General features: G+C 54.1%; 1 protein-coding gene across 1 annotated transcript; it reads left to right on the forward strand.

Moving 5' to 3' along the window:
* The first annotated feature begins 3,340 nt into the window (after nucleotides 1-3,340).
* FAM20A (FAM20A golgi associated secretory pathway pseudokinase) lies at nucleotides 3,341-19,377 on the forward strand. The gene is made up of 11 exons (XM_053960418.1): nucleotides 3,341-3,695; nucleotides 9,045-9,229; nucleotides 9,363-9,413; nucleotides 10,193-10,271; nucleotides 11,689-11,781; nucleotides 13,279-13,394; nucleotides 14,245-14,425; nucleotides 14,720-14,829; nucleotides 15,573-15,654; nucleotides 15,738-15,797; nucleotides 18,746-19,377. The coding sequence occupies exons 1-11, from the start codon at nucleotides 3,397-3,399 to the stop codon at nucleotides 19,008-19,010; spliced, it is 1,521 nt and encodes a 506-aa protein (XP_053816393.1). The 5' UTR covers nucleotides 3,341-3,396; the 3' UTR covers nucleotides 19,011-19,377.
* The last annotated feature ends 239 nt before the right edge of the window (nucleotides 19,378-19,616 follow it).

The following is a 19,616-nucleotide window of genomic DNA, read 5'->3' on the forward strand; positions in this document are numbered from 1 at the left end:
CAGGGAAAACGTGGCCCTGCTGCTCTGAGTCCCAGCTGGAGCAGGAAGAGGAGCAGAGCTGCAGGATGTGCTCCTGGCACGTCTGTGCTCTTGTCAGTGAAGCAGCAACTGCAGAACTTGGCACCTCCAGCTGATGTTTTTCTTTCCTTTGTGATGCTGTGTCGCTGCCTTGGTGTTTCATCCTCGAAATTAACAGCAGTGAGAAAGGGATAATTCTCATCTCCTCCCTTTTGCAAACATTACAATCTGCAGGGTGGGACTGGGCAGCTCTGCAGCATTTCAAGTTAAAAAGACAAAAAGCAGCAGACAGAGGCATTTACCTTTTGGCAAGTCAAAGACGTCCCTAAGGAAGATGGGTTTTAAATCCATACAGTGTGAAAGAATTTAAATTGCATACTTAAAACTCCAAATATTGTAAGTTGCGTGTCTGGAAAAACAAGAGGAATACCCTTTGTTTATTAAAAAATGGCTTTGAAAAGGACCTGGCTGGCTCCTATCTGAAATACAAAGGAAGTATTTCTTACTCTGAGATGTCATCATACATTTATTTAAAGCTTCAATGATATGTTTTGGGACATCATCTATGCCTGAACATTTCTCCACTGCAGTTGTCTGGAAGAAGGAACTTTTTTTTCTCCCATCTTTAAATAGTAAATGAGGCAAATTATCTCATGGTAATTCCAAATGGTAATTTGGTTCTGCTGGAGCTGTCAGTGCCCTATCAAAATAGCATTTCCAGGTTAATTTTAGGTACACATCCACCCCTTCCAGCGGGCTGGGACGAGTTCTGCTGAGCCCTGGGGTGGGAAGTGATGCTCACCTGCAGCCCAGGGACCCCAGCTGGGCAGGAAGAGCCACGAACCAAGAAAGCAGAACACGAGGAGATGTGTGTGGGACAGGCTTCATTGGGATCCCCCTGCTCCAAGGCACTCCAAGCCATGGGCGAGCAGGGAAGCATCACTGTGGCATTATGGAAGCATCACTGTGGCATTATGGAAGCATCACTGTGGCATTATGGAAGCATCACTGTGGCATTATGGAGCACCACTGAGTTGTTCCAAATAATAACAACAGTGATTTTGCACTGCAGCCAGTTGGGAGCTGGCAGTCCCAACTGCTTTGGGGAGGATTGTAGCACTTCAATTTATTACAGATTAATGGGATTGATTTTTTTTTTTTGTTTGTTTCTTTTTAATTAGCCTCATTAAAAGCCAAACAATCTTCCTGCAGAGCATGCAAACAACAGGGGCACGGGCCCAGGCACTGCTGGTTCCTGGTGCCTTTGTCCAGAATTAATGTTGCAAACCAGGGAAGATTTATTAATGGTTCCTGGGAGAGATTAGCAACAGGGAAACAGTTTAGGGAGGATTGGGAGCCAAGCAAGTATCAGCCAGTTTTTGGTGGAGCGTTTGTTAAAAGTTGTTCTTTGAGTTTGAAGTGAGTCTGTGGGTGTCCTTCAAGGGGCTGGTAGCCATGGAGCAGGGCTTGCTCCTGGGGATTCATCCTGGTTTGCTGAATCCTGGGGTTTAACTTCATCTGGGCAATCCTTTTAAAAATAAGTTTAAAAAATAGAAGAAGAAGAATCCTATTGTTAGTGCCAGGCTGTTGGTTCATCTCGGGTTTATGATGTCACTGTTTGGGGAAGCTGCCAGGTCACCTGGCCTTGGAGGACCAGGGTGTCCCCAGGCAGAGGGTGCAGCTGCAACTCACCCCCTTTGCTCTCCCCTAGGCCACCTGACCAGCGAGCTGGCACTCATTTCCCCCTGTTTACATCCAACTTCATGTCCTGAAAGCTCCCTCTCCCCTCCTGAGAAGGATCAGCTCTGTGGCTTCCCATCCTGCAGGCCCCAACCCAGCACCTCTGAACAAAGCCCCTGCCTGCCCCACACCTTTCCAGTACAGCACCCTAAAATTTCCCCTCTCCACACCTCATGCCTGCTCTAGAGCCTGAAGGGATCCAAGTGCAATAATTTTACCAATTTTGTCCCCAAAGGGCACAGAAGGGGGGCACAGCTGGTGTCCCCAAAAGCCAAGCAGTGTGAGGAGCACATCCTTTCCTCCCACTGATCCTTGCTGGCCACAGCAGCACCAGCTGCACTTTGTGCTTCTAAATCTTCTGTGGAAGACACATAAAATTTGGCATTATGAAAAATAATAAAAAGAAATTCAGAGCAAAAATTCCCAAACCAGAAGCCCAAACTCTTCAAATATCAAAAGACTGCGCAATTTTGAAATTGCATTTCTAAAGGAGAGTAAGAACCGTCTGCCAAAGATCAGAAGACCAACAGGCAGGTCTGTTTGAGGTCCCTGCAGCCACCACGCCGCTCAGGGGATTGTTTTCTCTCCCCTTCTGGATCAAAGGAGCACCTCGGACATCAGGACAGGCGCTTGGCCAGCAGCCCCTGCGATGCCGTTTTGCCCAGTCCAGCATCCCCATCCCAGCGCTGGCACTTCCCAGAGCCTCCCCTCGCCGCGCTGCGCTCAGCACCGAGCCCTGCTCCAGCCAGCTGAAAATAAAACCGACTTCTCCCTCTTTCTGCAGTTTATTTTCTGTTCTCCCTTCAGCACGGTGCCGGAGCCAGCCCGGTCTGGTCACGCTCCCGCGGTGCTCCGCCAGTTTCTCCGCCCTTGGCCGGGGCTCTCCCGCCTGTCCCTTGCTGGGCTGCGCGCCCCGCTCGCAGCCGGGCTCTCCATCCCCCCAGGACGGGCGCGATGCTCCCAGCCCACGCTCATCGCCACGGCCCAGCCGCTCCCAGCAAACTGCAGGGAGGAGTTTCCTCAACTATAAGGTTTTGGGTTTTTTTTTTTTTTTTAGGAATTAAGAAAATAAAAGCGGCCTCTGAACCATCTGTCGGCCCCAGGAGGGGCTGCAAGCCCAGCTGTGGGGGGACAGAGCCCACCCGGGCCCTGCCCGCAGACACCAGAGGGGTTCGAGCACCCTCTGCCCTCGCCCCGTTCCCACACAGCCCCCCCGGCGCCCCAGCAACCCCCTCCAGCTGCTGCCAAAGCTCTCCCGCGCCGACTTTCCGCCTGCGGGAGAGGGGACGAAGCCCCCGAAGGAGCTGGCGACGAGGGCGGGCGGGGCACTCGCCACCTGCGCGGGGGCTGCGCTGGGCGAGCGGGCGGCAGAGCCCGGGGCCGCTGGGCTCGGTCCCCGCCGGCACCGGCAGCGGGACCCTGTCCGGGGGAGGCTCCCACGCTGCCGTGCCCCCACCCCCGCTCCCCCGCCCCGGGCCCCGAGCGCCCTGCCCGGTCCCCGCCCCGAGGTGCCCGCACCCCCCGGCTCCGCCGCTCGAGCTCCCCCGTGCGCCCTGCCCCGGGAGCCGCCGGCGGCGCGCCCGGCGCTGTCCCCGTCCCCGTCCCCGTCCCCGTCCCCGCCCGCAGCCCGCACCGGCCATGCCGGGGCCGCGGCGGGACCGCCCGGCCGTGCTGCTGCTGCTCGGGGCGCTGCTGGCCGCCGACCTCTACTTCCACCTCTGGCCGCGGGCGCGCCGGGAGCTGGGGAGGGTCTCCCCGGGCTGCCCCTGCCCCGCGCCCCCCGCGCCGCGCCCGCCGCTCTCCCGCGCCGCCCCCGCGCTGCGCCGCCTCTTCGCCCACCCGCTGTACCGCGCCGCCCCGCCGGGCCCCGCCGAGCCGCTGCTGGGCGCCCGCGAAGCCCTGCGCTACTACCGGCGGAAGGCGGCTCGCTGGAACAGGTGCGTCCCGCAGCCGCGGCACCCCCGCGCTCGGCACCGCGCATCCCCCGCGCGGGCCGCTCCTGGGCGCCGCGCATCGCCGCGACACCCCCTTCCTGGGCATCTCCTGCGCACCTCCTCCCCCGGCACCCCTTTCCTGGCTATTTCCTGGGCATCCCTTTCTTGAGCACGCCGTGCACCAGCGTCTGCTGGCACTCTCCTCCCTTCCCGGGTATCTCCTGAGCACCTCCTTCCTCGGCACCCCCTTCTCGGACATCTCCTGAGCACCTCCTTCCCGTCACCCCCTTCCCGAATATCTCCCTTCCCGTCACCCCCTTCCCGTGTATCTCCTGAGCACCTCCTTCCCCAGCACCCCCTTCCCGAATATCCCCTGGACACTCTTTTCCTGGGCATCTCCTGGGCACTCCCTTCCCAGACAACCTCTGTGCCGGCAGCTTCTGGGCACCCTCCTGACGGGCACCCCTTGCATGATCCCTCACTTCCTGGGCATCTCCTGGGCACCCATTTCTTGAGCACCCACTGCACCGGCATCTCCTGGCCACCCCCTTCCCGGGTGTTTTCTGAGCATTCCTGCATGGGCACCCCTTTCCCGGCTATCTCCTGGACACTCCTTTCCTGGGCGCCCCTTGCATGGGGACACATTTCTCTGGCATCTCCTGGGCACCCCCTGCATGGTCACCTCCTTCCCTGGCATCACCTGGGCACCCCTTTTTTGGACCCCCCCCCGCCCCATGTATTGGGATCTCTTGAGCACCCCGTTCCCAGGCACCCTCAGTGGGTGCACCCCCTGCACGGGTACCCCTGCCCTGGCATCCCCTGGGCACACTCTGGCCAGGCACTCCCTGTATGGGCACCCCCCAGGCACCCTCTCTCTGAACACCCCCTCTCACGTACCCCTCCCTTTCTGGGCAGCTCTCCTGGGCACCTCTGTCCCTTGGATGTCCCCTGGCATCCCCAGTCCAGCTTGCCCCCCCCCAGTCTGGCTCTGTGCCCTCACCCTGGCCCTTCCAGCCCCCCACGGGCAGCCTGGGCTGGGCTGAGGGGCTCTGCTGGGACGCTCCTTCCTGGCGTGTCTCCCACCCTGCTCCACTGCCAGAGCCCCAGAGAAAGGGACCCCCAGCTCAGAGCTCTCTTCCTGCTGCCTCTCCCAGCCCCAGCAAGGAGGAAATTTCCTCCTCCCCTGCTCCCGGGGTGGGACTGTCCCTGCTCTGTGGTCACTGCCCTGGGGGGGACGGTGACCCTCAGCGCCAGCTCCAGCACTGATTATTTGTACCTTGAATCCCTGATCTAACCCCCCTTTCACGAGGGCTGGGGCCACGCTGGAAGCATACAGCACCCCACAGCAGTTCCCTGCACCCCCAGAACTCCTCCACTCATGCACAAACTTGGATACAACAGAGCACAGAGCTCCCAGCGTGCTGAGCTCATGGCATCACCTCACCCACTGTCCCCCCTGTGGGACAGGACACCTGCAAGGGGATGACAGCATGTCCTGGGGCTCCTGTCCTGGCACTTCCCCGCTGCCCCGGTTTGGTTTCCAGCATGGGAGCAGCCCCCACTCCTCCCATCCCCTGTGTGGTGGTTGCTGAGCTGCACAGACAGGATTCCCAAGCTCCTGCTCTCTCCACTTCCATGCCTGTTCCTCCTGCTCCTGTGGGACTCACCCAGTGCTGGTTCCACATGAGATTTGCTGGAGGAGAGGATGGGAAGTGATAATGGAAGGAACAGAGAACGACCTTCATGGCCTGAGCAGCAGCAGGGTCTGGAACCACCTCGGTGCTCAGCCAGGGTCACCCCTGCCAGGCTCTTCCCTGTCTCCAGTCTGGATCCTGTTGAATCCTTTGTCACAGCACTTGAAATCCATGGCTGGTGGGTTTGAGTAGCCCTGGCTGTGCCACAGACCCACCTTGGGTGTATCTTCTCAGAGCTCAGCACTGCCTTCTGAAGACATCAGGATTTGGCTCCCAGGGTGGATGTTTCCCCAGCAAAATCCCGGTGGGAATGGGGGATTTAAACCAAAGCAGCTCACGGCTCTATGGCACCATCAGAAACCCTGGGCACTTGCTGCAGCCTCTCTTGCAGGACAGGGAGAAGTCTGCACTCCCCAGTTTTATTCACCATGCTGTTAAAACATGGAATCTGTGCTGAAGCCATGGCCCAAGGTTGGGCTGTGGTGTGACTGGGAGGAACACGGTGATGCCATTTGTCCTTGACTGACTTCGCTTTGCACCTCCAGGAAGGGAAGGAAGGCAGAGTATTGATCATTCCTCAGCCACACTGAAATAAAATATGTGATGCTCGTAAGTGGGTGAAACCTCCAGAGAGCACAGGCTGAGGTGACACAACTGCTCCTGAAAAAAACTGCCAACAACCATCGGTGCTGCAAATTGAACATGTAATCAGGTGGCACTCGCCAGAGCTGATGGATTTTATAAGATTGTTCATTTGCTGTGGGTACGGAGCAATTTCTGCCTCACCAGGAGCACTGCAGAGCCCGTGTCCTCTGTGATGTGGCCAGGGCAGGGTCCTCGTGGCACTCAGGAATCCATGGCTTTCTCTCCCACTGCATGGGTTCAACCAAGCTGCTGCTGTGGCTGAGGACTGAAGAGCAAAACGCCCACAGCAGCTCCACATGCAGAGACAGGCAGCAGAGGCTCAGGGCTGAGTGTCCACGGGCATCCTCTCCTCACATGACAGCATGAAGCACATTCCTCCATCACCCGTGGATGTGGGTGCTGGCAGAGCAGCTTTGGGAGCAGCAGGACGTTCCTCCTGAGTGGAACAAGCTGCAGTTTAATCCCGTTCCTCCAGCACGGCGTGTCTGCCTTCATTTCTGCAGCCAGATGGAAATCAGCTGGACAGGGGCTCTGCCAGCTGGAGCTGCCCCAGGCCAGGGACACGTCCTGGTGGGATACCCACGGCCAGAGTGTTCCTCCTCCACGGTGCTCCCTGCAGATGGGTGCTGCCCAGCCCTGCCTGCTCCCAGCACCTCGGTCAGGACCAGCAGTTTGATTGCAGGAACCAGCTGGAGAGACTGATGGGGATGCAGGAAGGAAACAGAAAAACAACAAAACATCCACACCTCTTCAAAACAAACAAACAAGCAAAAAAAATCCCTTAAAAACTCCGGAGCTTATTTTGATCCTTGAAAGAGCAGCTTCAAAATCCCAAACGCAGGAGGCTGGTGGCCTGAGCTGTGTCACCCCACGCTGTGCCTCCCTCCCAGCCCAGCAGAGAGCTGAAAGCCAGGGCAACCCCAGGGCTATTTATAGCAGGGTAGACATGAACCCTGTTTTTATATCATTATGCCTTTTGCAGAGATCTGTTTTTTTCCAGGGAAATATTTCAGGAATCCTGAAGGAAGCAGGGAGGCACAGAAAGCTGTATTTTGGGCTGAAAGGCTGGGAAGGGACTGGCTCAGCCTGGGCAGGGACCATGTGGATGCAGGGCTGGGATCTGCCTCCCCTTGCATAACCACTGCATTTTTTTCCCCCTTGGTAATCCCTTGCTTGCTGCCACCCCGGGGGAACAGCCTGCGTGTATGGCAGGCAGGAGAGCAAATATGGTAAAATATTTGGGCAGCTTCCCTAGGGAAAAATCCTGAGTCATTCCTGTCCACGGGGCTGGGGTTTGTCATCCCTGGCTGTGGCAGGGTTAATACCTCATTTATTAATTAAGGCCTTATTAATGCCTCACAACTCGTTAAGGTTGTGCCTCACTTATCCAGGGGAAGGGCAGCAGGCTGGGGGGTCAAGGCACTTCTGCTGGAGCTGTTGGCATTCCAGGGGCACTTCCTTGTGCCCGGGGAATTTTCTGCCTCCTGAGCAAAGAGCTGGTCAGGGAGGGAAGTGCTCCAGCTCCCTCTGACCATGCACACGTGGATTTCATGCTGTGGCTGACCCAGTCCAATGGAAAGACAAACAAACTGGGAGAGGGAACAGGCTCCCACGAGCTGCACATCCAACCTGTCTCTCCAGCTCCCAGAGGTCTCCCAGGACACCACTGTGTAGGAAATGAATTTGTGGAAAATTCTCAAAGCCTGACAGAAGGCTCACATAGTACGTATGTGTATGTAAAGCTTGAGATAAGAAATGCTGTCTTAGAAATACTGTGGAATAAGACATTATTGAGAGAAAAATAGAACTAAAAACAAGTTTCAAAGGATAGTATTGATACACTATGTTATAAATGTTTTAAGCTAATCATCTAAAATTACTCTCCATTAGTCTTACTGCAATGTATCTTTCATACTTCTATTTTTCTAAACTATCTACTTTTATTTGCAAGGCTATCCTTTAAAACTTCAATTTTTCTGTCAATAAGGTCTGTCTTATTCCATAATATTTCTAAGTCAACATTTCTTATCTCAAGGTTTACATACACATACATACTATGTAGACTTTCTATCAAACTTTACGAATTTTCTACAAATTCATTTCCTACACCACTGGAACACCTCTGGGAGGGTTCATCCCCTGCTCACAGCCAGATTAACCACACTGCTCAGCCTGCTTGGATGGAGAAGGGTGATGGAAAAAATCCCAACCAAACCCCAGCTGCTGTGCTGAGCAGGGAAATAAAGAAACCAGCAGCAGCCAGGAGCCCTTTCCAGCCCCCAGTGCCATTCCTTGGCTGATAAATGCCTCGGGGCACGGTCAGACCTCATTGCTCAGGCTCTGGATGGGGTCTGGCCGGGCATGTGGCACTTCCCCCTGTCCAGCCACTCCTTCCCAGCCTTGGTTAATGTCCTACTCCTTATCAGCCCCCAGCTCCTGTTTGCTTTCATGGATGGATCCTGGCACTTTCAGTGTAAACTGAACTTCATTTTCCCTTTATCAGGACTGGCTGCTCCGTACGTGGGCTGGACAATGTTAATGAGAAACCAAAGCCCTGTCCTCTGCTGGCTGCAATAAGTGACCTTTCAGTTCCACAGTCCCAGCCTTGGAGGTCTCCATGAAAATGCTGATCGTGTGGGGAGTTGCTTTTGGGTTATTACCCAACTTGGGAGGCTCCTTCAGCTCCACTTACCAAAAAAGGGTGGGGTAGAATCTTGATTTTTAGAGATCATGGGCAGGATGCTGCCACATGACCTCGTAGCATCCCTGCTCGCTGTAAATTTAGTCACAGAGGCAATTTGTAGCTTTTAGTGTGGGTTTTTTTTTTTTTCCCCAGCTTCAAGGAAAAAACTCTCTCAGAGATGGTCAGAGACTCTGACCATCCCAGCCATCTCACCCTGCCTCAGTTTCCCCTTACCCACCCCTTGCTCTGCTCCTGGCACCCTCCAGGCTCGGAGAAGGGAGGTTTTCCACGCCGTGGCTCATCCTCATCCCCAGGACGTCTCTCTTGCAGGAGACACAAGCTTTACCGGCAGGAGCTGAACCTGACCTCGCCGGCGGCCCCGCTGCCGCTGCGGCCCGAGGCCAGCTGGCTGCAGTTCCACCTGGGCATCAGCCGGGACGGGCTCTACCCCCGCTCCAGCCCCGCCGTCGCCAGGCTGCTCCGGGACATGCGGGAGCTGCCCACCATCAGCGCCGGTGAGCACACAGGGGCTGGGGAAGGGGGCAGCTGCGAGGCTCCGCTCCCGCGGCTCCCTCCGTGGAGCCTGCGAGGGGTCAGCAGCAGGAGATGGAGCCCGGCGGGGTCTCACCGCTCCTCGTGCCCTTGCAGACTACAGCCAGGATGAGAAGGCGCTGCTGGGAGCCTGTGACTGCAGCCAGGGTGAGTGTGGCATCCCCCCGTGCCACGGCCGGGGCTGGCCCCGTGCCCAACTGCTCCATCCTCACCTCGGCCAGAGAAATGCCAAGCCAGGCTCTGCTCCCTCCCAGTAACCCCCACCAGCCCAGCAGAGGCTGGGATCACAGAGCATAAAATTATCTCTGTTGGAAAAGCCCTCTAAAATGATGGAGTCCAACCCAAGGGCCACGTCCACGCTTTTTTTAACACCCAGGGGTGGTAATTCCACCACTTCCATGAGCAGCCTGTTCGATGTGGGTGTCAGGACACCAGTACAGCACTGGTTTCTACTGGGGAGGGAGGAAAAAGTCCCCAAGGGGATGTAACAGAGGGGCTGGAGAGAAATCTTCTCTATGGCACAGACGGAGAGGAAAATAAATGGAAAGGGAGAAAGGGGAGTAGCTGGAAGGAGTGACGGGGTGCACTCACGGGGTTGGAAAGCTGGGTTGTGCTGGGGGTGTAACTGTGGTGTTTCCAGGTAGTTATCATGCCATTTTCCAGGAGTTAACACCCATTTCCAGGAGTTAACATCCCCTTTCCCAGGCGTTAACACCCCCTTTCCAGGAGTTAACACCCATTTCTCAGGATGTAACACCCTGTTTCCCAGGAGTTAACACCCCATTTCCAGGAGTTAACACCCCCTTTCCCAGGAGATAACACCCCATTTCCAAGCAGTTAACACCCCTTTTCCCAGGATGTAACACCCTGTTTCCCAGGAATTAACACCCCATTTCCAGGAGTTAACACCCCTTTTCCTTCCCAAGTCGTGAAGCCCAGCGGTGTGCACCTGAAGCTGGTCCTCAGGTTCCAGGATTTTGGGAAAGCCATGTTCAAGCCCATGAGGTAAGGCCAGCAGAGCCCCCCTGAGCCCCTGCAGGGCGGGCTGGCACCTTCCCTGGCATGGACAGCCACTCCACAGCCACACCTTCCCTCTCCTGCCCTCACCACCTGGGCAGCTGAAAGGGTTCCATTATTTTTCATTATTCTTGGCTGCTCACCCCATCCCAGGAGCACACATGGGTAAACACCAGCCTTCCCACACCGCTGTTGATGTTGGAAATTTCTCAGTTCATGGGTGCCAGGTGGAGAAGGACCTTGGGACATTTGTTCTCCTGAGATCTTTGCTGTGAGGGACTGCTCTTCCCCAGCAGACTTTGGGGTTTTCCTTGGATTCCCCAGAGTGTTTCCAAGAAGCAGCCATCAAACAGGGGTTTAAATTGCTTCTGCACTTATTTGCAGCCCCTTGGGACTCTTCACATCTATTCCCTCTCACTTTACTGTCCCTGTGTGAGCAGAGCAGCTGGCAGTACGTGGACTGGGATAAGAAGGCAGCCAGCTCCTCTCCCCTGGGTTTCCATCCACCTCTGCCCAGCGCCCACCAGGTCCTGCAGGGGAAGGAAAGCATCCAAGCCCTGCAGAGCCAGGAGGGATTTCCTTTGTCCTGTCCTCTTTCCCTGGAGTTATCATCCCATTTCCCAGGAGTTAATACCCCATTTCCCAGGAACCCGAAAAGGAGTTAACATGCCCTTTCCTAGGAGTTAACATCCCATTTCCAGGAGTTATCATCCCATTTCCCAGGAGTTAACACCCCATTTCCTGGGAGTTAACACCCCATTTCCAGGAATTAATACCCCATTTCCCAGGACTTAACAACCCCGTTTCCCAGGAGTTAACACCCCCATTTCCCAGGAGTTAACATCCCATTTCCCAGGAGTTAACCCCCCATTTCCCAGGAGTTAACATCCCATTTCCCAGGAGTTATCATCATCCCATTTCCCAGGAGTTAACCACCCCTTTCCCAAGAGTTAACATCCTATTTCCCAGAAGTTAACACCCCTTTTCCCAGGAGTTTAGGCAGAGCATCAAATTCCCATGCTGCACCTACTGGGGCACAGTGTGACGGCCAGAAAATGGAATTAAATGGAGTTCCCACCTCAGGGGTAGGAGAGCATCAGGCCTGAGCTCTCCCCTGCCTCCAGGGGGATGTGACAAACACCTGACCCTTTCTCCTAAGGGGCTTTAAGCTCTTGCTCAAGCAGATTTGGAGCCCCCAGCCAGCTCTTCTGCCTCCCTCGGCCGCCTGGCAGCACCCAGGTGCAAGTGCTGCTGCCTGGCACGGTGGGTGACGGCTGCAGCTGGGCACTGAGCGCTTTGGCTCTGAGCCTGTGCCCCGTGTGGCCACACAGCGGCTGTCCCTGGGTCACTGTCCTTGTGCCACCAGTGTCCAGCTTGGTTAGGCTCACCCCCTGCTTCCTCCCAGGCAGAAACGTGAGGAGGAGACTCCCGAGGACTTCTTCTACTTTGTGGACTTCCAGCGGCACAACGCGGAGATCGCCGCCTTCCACCTGGACAGGTAGGGCTGGGCCAGCCCTGCCTCCTCCTGCTGCTGCCTCTGCTGCTCCTCTGGCCACGGGAGCGCTGGGGAAAGCTGGGGAGGAAGGAAGGAAGGAAGGAAGGAAGGAAGGAAGGAAGGAAGGAAGGAAGGAAGGAAGGAAGGAAGGAAGGAAGGAAGGAAGGAAGGAAGGAAGGAAGGAAGGAAGGAAGGAAGGAAGGAAGGAAGGAAGGAAGGAAGGAAGGAAGGAAGGAAGGAAGGAAGGAAGGAAGGAAGGAAGGAAGGAAGGAAGGAAGGAAGGAAGGAAGGAAGGAAGGAAGGAAGGAAGGAAGGAAGGAAGGAAGGAAGGAAGGAAGGAAGGAAGGAAGGAAGGAAGGAAGGAAGGAAGGAAGGAAGGAAGGAAGGAAGGAAGGAAGGAAGGAAGGAAGGAAGGAAGGAAGGAAGGGAAGGAAGGAAGGAAGGAAGGAAGGAAGGAAGGAAGGAAGGAAGGAAGGAAGGAAGGAAGGAAGGAGCGGTTAATGAGCAGTTAACCTGGTACCTCTTCCCAGCAGGGTGTGTGTTTAATAAAATCAAAATTACTCTTCTCAGAAGGTGAGGGCAGCAGCCTTTCTCTCCTCTGAACACAACGGGAAGGTGATCTCTGATGGTCAGGGTGGGTGGGTGTCTCCAGTTTCCATAGGATAAGCAGGACTAATTTAAGTCCTGTAGCTCAGACTCAGACAGGGAACAAAGGGAGCTGAATTCCCTTCCCAGTTGTGCCCCAACATCCTCACAGTGACTCTGCTTCACTCAGCCACCACCACCTCACCCCTGCAGCTCCACTGCCACAAAAATGAGGCCAGACTGCTTTTGTGAAGTGCTTGGTGGTTTTTAGAGCTGAAAGATGCTGGATAAAAGCAAATATTTTTTTCTCTCTGAACATTGCTCAATATGTAACAGGCTAAATCCTGTTCCCATTTCCCAAGAGCAGGGGGCATTACCCAAGGAGCCAAGCTGAGCATTAGCCAGTTCTCCCCATGTTACTGACTCAGCAATCAGCAGCAGCTTCCCATTGACTGCCAGGAATGCTTTCCTGCCCCAGGCCCTGAGGTTTTTAAGAGTATTTTTGAGGAATTAGCTGGGCACGAGTGCCTCTGGAGGAGGGAGTGCCTCCTCAGCCACGCTGTACCAGGATCAACGTCTTTGCTCCATGTCAAACCAACATTGTAGAAAGGCCTGAAGAGCTGCTTTGGCCCTTGGAGGACCCTGTTTGTGTGCAAAGGGGTGGGAGAAACCAAGGCAATGTTAGGGAAAGAGACAGGAATGCTGGAGAACACCCAGATTGTTCCAGACGGCAGCTATTAAAATACCAAAATCCAAACAGAGCCACATTTTGGCCCAGAGTGGTTTTTTGCTGGAAAGAGTCAGGGTGCAGCGATCCAAAGGCTCCTGGTTCACTGATGGAAGAGGTGAGGGCAGCACCTGCCACCCCACTGTGCCAATCACCCCTTGGCACCACCCCCTGTCCCCTCTGTGCAGGATCCTGGATTTCCGGAGGGTGCCACCCACGGTGGGGAGGCTGATCAATGTCACCAAGGAGATCCTGGAGGTCACCAAGAACGAGGTCCTGCAGAGCGTCTTCTTCGTGTCACCAGGTGGGCGAGGGCTTGGCTTGGGATGAGGCAAATTATGGTCCCAATTGTCTTTAAGGTCCCTTCACACCTATCCCAAACCTGTGGTGTTCCATGGTGGGAGGAAGGGCAGGGGCTGCAGGAAAAGGGGCTGCAGGACTCAAGCTGTGGTGCAGAAATGAAATTCTTGGGTTAAACGTGCACAAAGACATGGTTACAGATTCTGGAATCACCTACCAGATCTACTCATTTGGCCTTTTTTCTTAACCTTTCCCTTAGGACCCAAATCTGTGATTTGGCAGGTTGACATCCTTGCCATGCTTTGGGTTTTACCTTGTTTTTCCTTGGCTTCCCCAGAGTGTTTCCATGAAACAGCCATCAAATTTAAACTGCTCTGCACTCATCTGCAGCCCCTTGGGACTCCTCCCATCTGCTCCCCCTCACCCCATCCCTGCCACAAGAAATAACCACTGTCCCACGGTGGGGAAGGGCTCAGCCTTGCACCCTCCTGGGGATCACAGCCCCTTTTCCCTGTTTTCTGCACCCTCCTAGAGATCACAGCCCCTTTTCCCTGTTTTCTACACCCTCCTATAGATCACAGCCCCTTTTCCCTGTTTTTTACACCCTCCTATAGATCACAGCCCCTTTTCCCTGTTTTTTACACCCTCCTATAGATCACAGCCCCTTTTCCCTGTTTTCTGCACCCTCCTGGAGATCACAGCCCCTTTTCCCTGTTTTTTTACACCCTCCTGGAGATCACAGCCCCTTTTCCCTGTTTTCTGCACCCTCCTGGGGATCACAGCCCCTTTTCCCTGTTTTCTGCACCCTCCTGGGGATCACAGCCCCTTTTCCCTGTTTTCTGCTCTCCTCCCAGCCAGCAACGTCTGCTTCTTCGCCAAGTGCCCGTACATGTGCAAGACGGAGTACGCCGTGTGTGGGAACCCCCACCTCCTGGAAGGCTCCCTGTCTGCCTTCCTGCCCTCCCTCAACCTGGCCCCACGGCTCTCCATCCCCAACCCCTGGATCCGCTCCTACTCCTTCGATGGAAAAGAGGAGTAAGTGGGTAAATGAGGCTGCTTCCCATTTCTGCGCTGCAGGGCACGGACACACGGACAGAGCTGCAGAAATAACCCAGGCCAAGGGTCAGGGAGCCCATGATTAGTGTAATAATTACTGTAATAACCCTTAAAGCCTGGGCATTGGCTGTGTTTCAGTTCCAGTCTCCTGCATGCACAAGGGGAGATTTATTTCCTCGTCTTGTACATCTTCACATGGAAGATGGGTTTTGGGGTATTTCTGGGACATGGCAGAAGGAGCTAAGGGCATCTCCCCTTCTCCATCTCCTGCAGGTGGGAAGTGAATCCACTCTACTGCAACACAGTGAGGGAGATCTACCCCTACAGCAACAGCAACCGGCTGCTCAACATCGTGGACATGGCCATATTCGACTTCCTAACAGGTAATGACAGAGGGAAAGGACTTTCCTCCCTTTCCTCCCTTCTTTTCCTTTTCCTTTTCCTTTTCCTTTTCCTTTTCCTTTTCCTTTTCCTTTTCCTTTTCCTTTTCCTTTTCCTTTTCCTTTTCCTTTTCCTTTTCCTTTTCCTTTTCCTTTTCCTTTTCCTTTTCCTTTCCTTTCCTTTCCTTTCCTTTCCTTTCCTTTCCTTTCCTTTCCTTTCCTTCCTTTCCTTTCCTTTCCTCTCCTTTCTCCTTTCCTTTCCTTTCCTTTCTCCTTTCCTTTCTCCTTCTCCTTCTCCTTCTCCTTCTCCTTCTCCTTCTCCTTCTCCTTCTCCTTCTCCTTCTCCTTCTCCTTCTCCTTCTCCTTCTCCTTCTCCTTCTCCTTCTCCTTCTCCTTCTCCTTTCCTTTCTCCTTCTCCTTCTCCTTCTCCTTCTCCTTCTCCTTCTCCTTCTCCTTCTCCTTCTCCTTCTCCTCCTCCTTCTCCTTCTCCTTCTCCTTCTTCTCCTCCTTTCCCTTTCCCTTTCCCTCCCCCTGCAGAGACACTTTAGAGGTGCTGCTGTCTCCCCACAGCCCCTCCAACATGAGGGCACAGGGGAGCCCCCAGACTCACCCCAGCAAGGGGACAGCAGCACCTTGGGCACTTCCAGCACGGCAACAAACACTCCATGCAGATCTGAAAGAAAGCTTGGGATGATTTAGAAAATTCTCTGCAAGGCAAACTCTGTCCCTCTGCGTGGCCTTTGCAGGGAACATGGACCGGCACCACTATGAGATGTTCACCAAGTTTGGGGACGACGGCTTCCTCCTGCACCTGGACAACGCCAGAGGGTGAGGCACCGGCAGGAGCTCGGGAGGGGCGAGGAGGAGGAGGATGAGGAGGGACAGGCTCTCAACTCTGCTTCACCCCCCAGGTTTGGGCGGCATTCCCACGATGAAATCTCCATCCTGGCCCCGCTGTCCCAGTGCTGTGTGTAAGTTCCAGCTGCAGCTTCCTTCCCAGGAATGTCCGAGTTCCTGCTGTCACCGGGGAGCTCACCCAGGCCTGGCTCCCTCCAGCAGCTCAAGGAGGACCCTGCTAATCCCAGCTGAGGGGTGGGCTGGATGCTGGAGCAGAATCACGAGTGGAAAAACATCCACTGGCAGATCAGGAGACACTGTCCAATGGATCAAACCCTTCCAGAAAGTTCTAACAGCCTTTCCCAGCCCATCAGCACGAGGTGCTCTCAGGAAGCACAGAAATCTCCATCCATAATCCTGGTGGAACTTTGATGCACCTAATCAAGCTTCCTCTTCTCATGGCATGAAAGAGAAGCTCATAATTTTAATCCTATGTTCCCCCTTCATTAATTCACATAAATCAGCAGCTGCAAGTTAAATTTAAGAGGCAGAAGCAGCTGCTCTTTCCTAGGGTTTGTCTTCGGGAGATGTGGAGCCTTTTTCCTCGCTCTACCTGCTTCTCCTCCCCCTCGGGGTGGTAACTGCATTCTCCCCACACACCTTTAATTTCAAGAACTGTTATTTGCACTCAGCAAGTCTTTTCATTTCTAATTGAAGGCTCACAGGGAATCCTTCTCTTGAAATTTTGTGCAGTTTGAAATTAACTCTGCTTCTTAATTTGACCTTCATACCATAATATCCACAGGTCACATCACTCCTATTCTTCCAGATCCACCTCCCAGAAACTCCTCTTAATTTCATTCTTGTAAAAGGCAGTGGTAAGAGGACCTGAGCACCCTGTCATAAGCAAACAAGGGCCAGGAACAGCATAAAAACAACTCGTGCTGCCTGAAGGAGACACACAAACCCTCATTTCCCACAAGAGCTGATCCATTTGGCGTGGGAGAGCATCTAAAACCACTTGGGAAGGAAGGGAAGAGGTTTTACTTGAGTAAGCACACAGAGGCCACAAATTTCAGCCTGCCCTGACCAACAACCTGGACCCAGCCCACCGAGTCACCTCCTTGCTCCGACACCGAGCTGAGCCATGTGAGCAGGAAAGCTCCTCCAGCTGGGAGTGCTGGGAGCACAGGGATGCTGAGAGCAGGCTGTTAAACACATCCACCTCATTCCCAGCTGAGTTCTGCTCCAAGCCTGGCTTCCAGCAGATTTGAGTCTGTTTTACGTGCCTCTCCCAGCTCCCAGCCTGTCCCACACGTTGCAGCCTGCGGGTCTCCTCTCCCAGACAACGAGTGGCACAAATACAGCCATGCCATGATATGGTCCTTTCCCTGAAAGCATCAAAACCCTCGTGGAGGCACAGCCAGGCCTGGAAGCAGCCCCAGTCAGGCTGCTGAAGTCCCGGGAAGGTCGGGGTGAAAGGTTCAGCACTCCAGCCCAGCCGCGGGGTCACAGCCCCCGTGGGAGCGCAGCGGCGCCGGCGGCAGCGTTTCCATCTCAGCCCTCTCTGTGCTCTGCTTGTTTGTTGTGTGACTGTTCCAGAGCTCCATCAGCTGCTCCCCGCGGGTCACACCAGCCCGCTCTCCACCTCCAAGCACTGTTGGGACCAGAGCAAACACAGCTGGTGTTTACCCACAGCAGCTCCCGGGCCGGCCCTGCCTCAAAGGACAGCACACAGATGCTTGTTCACATCTGCTCTGGGCACAGCTTCCCCTGGCAGCAGCAGCAGCAGCAGCAGCAGCTCACAGCTGGGGTTTAAAGCTTCCTTGTCAGCCCTCACCCTCGATCAATTAATTATTTTTGTTTTTTCAGGAATATTAATGTGGGAAGGTGATGCCTGGCCTCGTGGCAGCAGCATCCTCCTTCCCTTGTGCCACAGGCACAGTGCCCACACACACCTCGCTCCACACACGCTCCTGATTTAGATTGGATATTAGGAAAAGTTTTTCCTGGAAAGGGTAGTAAAACATACTAGTAGGGTAGTAAAACACTGGCACAGGCTGCCCAGGGAAATCATGGAGTCACCATCCCTGGAATTCTTCAAATGATGTGTGGATGTGGCACTTGGGGACATGGTTTGATGGTGCTGGGACAGCAGCTGGACTTGATGATCCTAAAGGTCCTTTCCAACCTTAGTGATTGTCCCCAGCACCTGAACAGCCTTTCCCAAACAGCACATGGCCTGTTGGAGCTGCAGAGATCCAGATCAACATTCCCAATGGATGCCCTGGATAAACAACAGCCTACAAATACAAATTCTTGAGCTGCCTAAAATGGATCTGACCTTTTTCCACCTGAAAATTCTGTCTGGGCTGAATCCAAATGGTTCCATGAACATGGACCACTTTGTTTCCAAGATTCAAAGGGCAATAACCACAGCCACTGATTCATTTCAGTATTGTGCATGCTGAAGTCAACACATTTCTGTTGAGGATTAAACAAATGATTTCAGAACACTTCATTTCATGCCCAGAAGCATTCCAAGATTGCAGGTTTTCATCCCATTTTCTGTCAAAGCAAATCACATTTGAATCTCAGTACCCCCTAAGGTGAAAAGTCACAGTTACATCAGTTCCAGGAAATATTCCCTCTTTTTGCTCAGATTTTTGACAGAAGATATTTTCTCATTCATGTCTTTTCATTTACCTCCCCCTCTGCTCCCATCTCATAAATGTCATCCTCGGGGAGATGACACCACCCTGCAGGAACCTGGGGAACTGGGTCATCTCTGACTCACTCACTACTGAGAACTTCAGTCATGTTTTTTCTCTCTGCTGACAGAAATTTGCAGTACAAACACTCTGGAAAAACAAAGGGAGAAGTAGAGGTTTCTGCAAAAAAAATGTCATTACCTTCCAAAATTATAGAATACAATTAGAATAGAATTATACCTATTAAAATTATAGAACTTTTGTTCTAAAGTTCTTGAAATTCCTTCACCTGTCTCTGTCCTCCTGCTGTCAAGGAGCTCAGCTGCTCTTGCTGGCAGGCATTGAATTGTTGATTTGTTTTTTTTTTCCAGAATAAAGAGAACGACGTTGCTGCGCCTGCAGCTCCTGGCGGAGCCCGAGTACCGGCTCAGCGCCGTGATGAGGGAATCCCTCCTGCAGGACCCCCTGGCCCCTGTGCTCACCGAGCCACATCTCCTGGCCCTGGACAGGCGGCTACAGCTCATCCTGGACGCCGTGGGGAAGTGCGTCGACACCTTTGGAGAGGCCGCGGTGGTGGCCAACGACACCGCGCAGCCCCAGAGCCCTGCGGCGCACAGAGCCAAGCTGGACACTTAGACAGGGCTCAGAGTCAGGGAGAACCCTGGCAGGCAAGTGGCAGCTCCAGCAACTGCTCATTTCCACCTACAAACACTCACAGAGACTTGGAGGGGAAATGTCTGAAGATCAAGAAGCCCACCGGGCTCCTCTGCTGGTGTTTAAGCAGAGCTCCTGTGCTCGGCCAGTGCTGGTCAGGCTGCAGCAGATCTTTACAGCCCAAACACGGCTCTGGGGTGAAAAAGCTGTGATCTCCAGATCTAGAGTTGGCCGTGCCCTTGGGAGGCTGAGGGAACACCTGACCTTGGTTTGCTCAACCTCCACAGGGGCTTGTTCTTGCTAGAGAAGGACACGAGGGTGAGGGTTGAATAAAGAGATGCCAAGAGCATTTTCCTCTCGGTAGGTCTTTGTTCTGTGGTCAGGAGCGTATATTTGAGAAATGCCTGCCCCTGGCATGAGACAGGGCATTGGTCCAGCTTGGTCAGACCAGAGGGCATTGTGAGAAACACAGTAAAGGCAAGAAGACCTTCAGAAAGCTGTGACAGCAGGCTCAGAAACAGAAAGAGCAAAAGAACTCAGAGCTAGCTGCAGCTGCAGAGTCTGAAAGTAGAAAAGTTACAATAGAAC

Source organism: Vidua chalybeata, chromosome 19, assembly GCF_026979565.1.
Source record: "Vidua chalybeata isolate OUT-0048 chromosome 19, bVidCha1 merged haplotype, whole genome shotgun sequence".
Classification (NCBI taxonomy): Eukaryota; Metazoa; Chordata; class Aves; order Passeriformes; family Viduidae; genus Vidua; species Vidua chalybeata.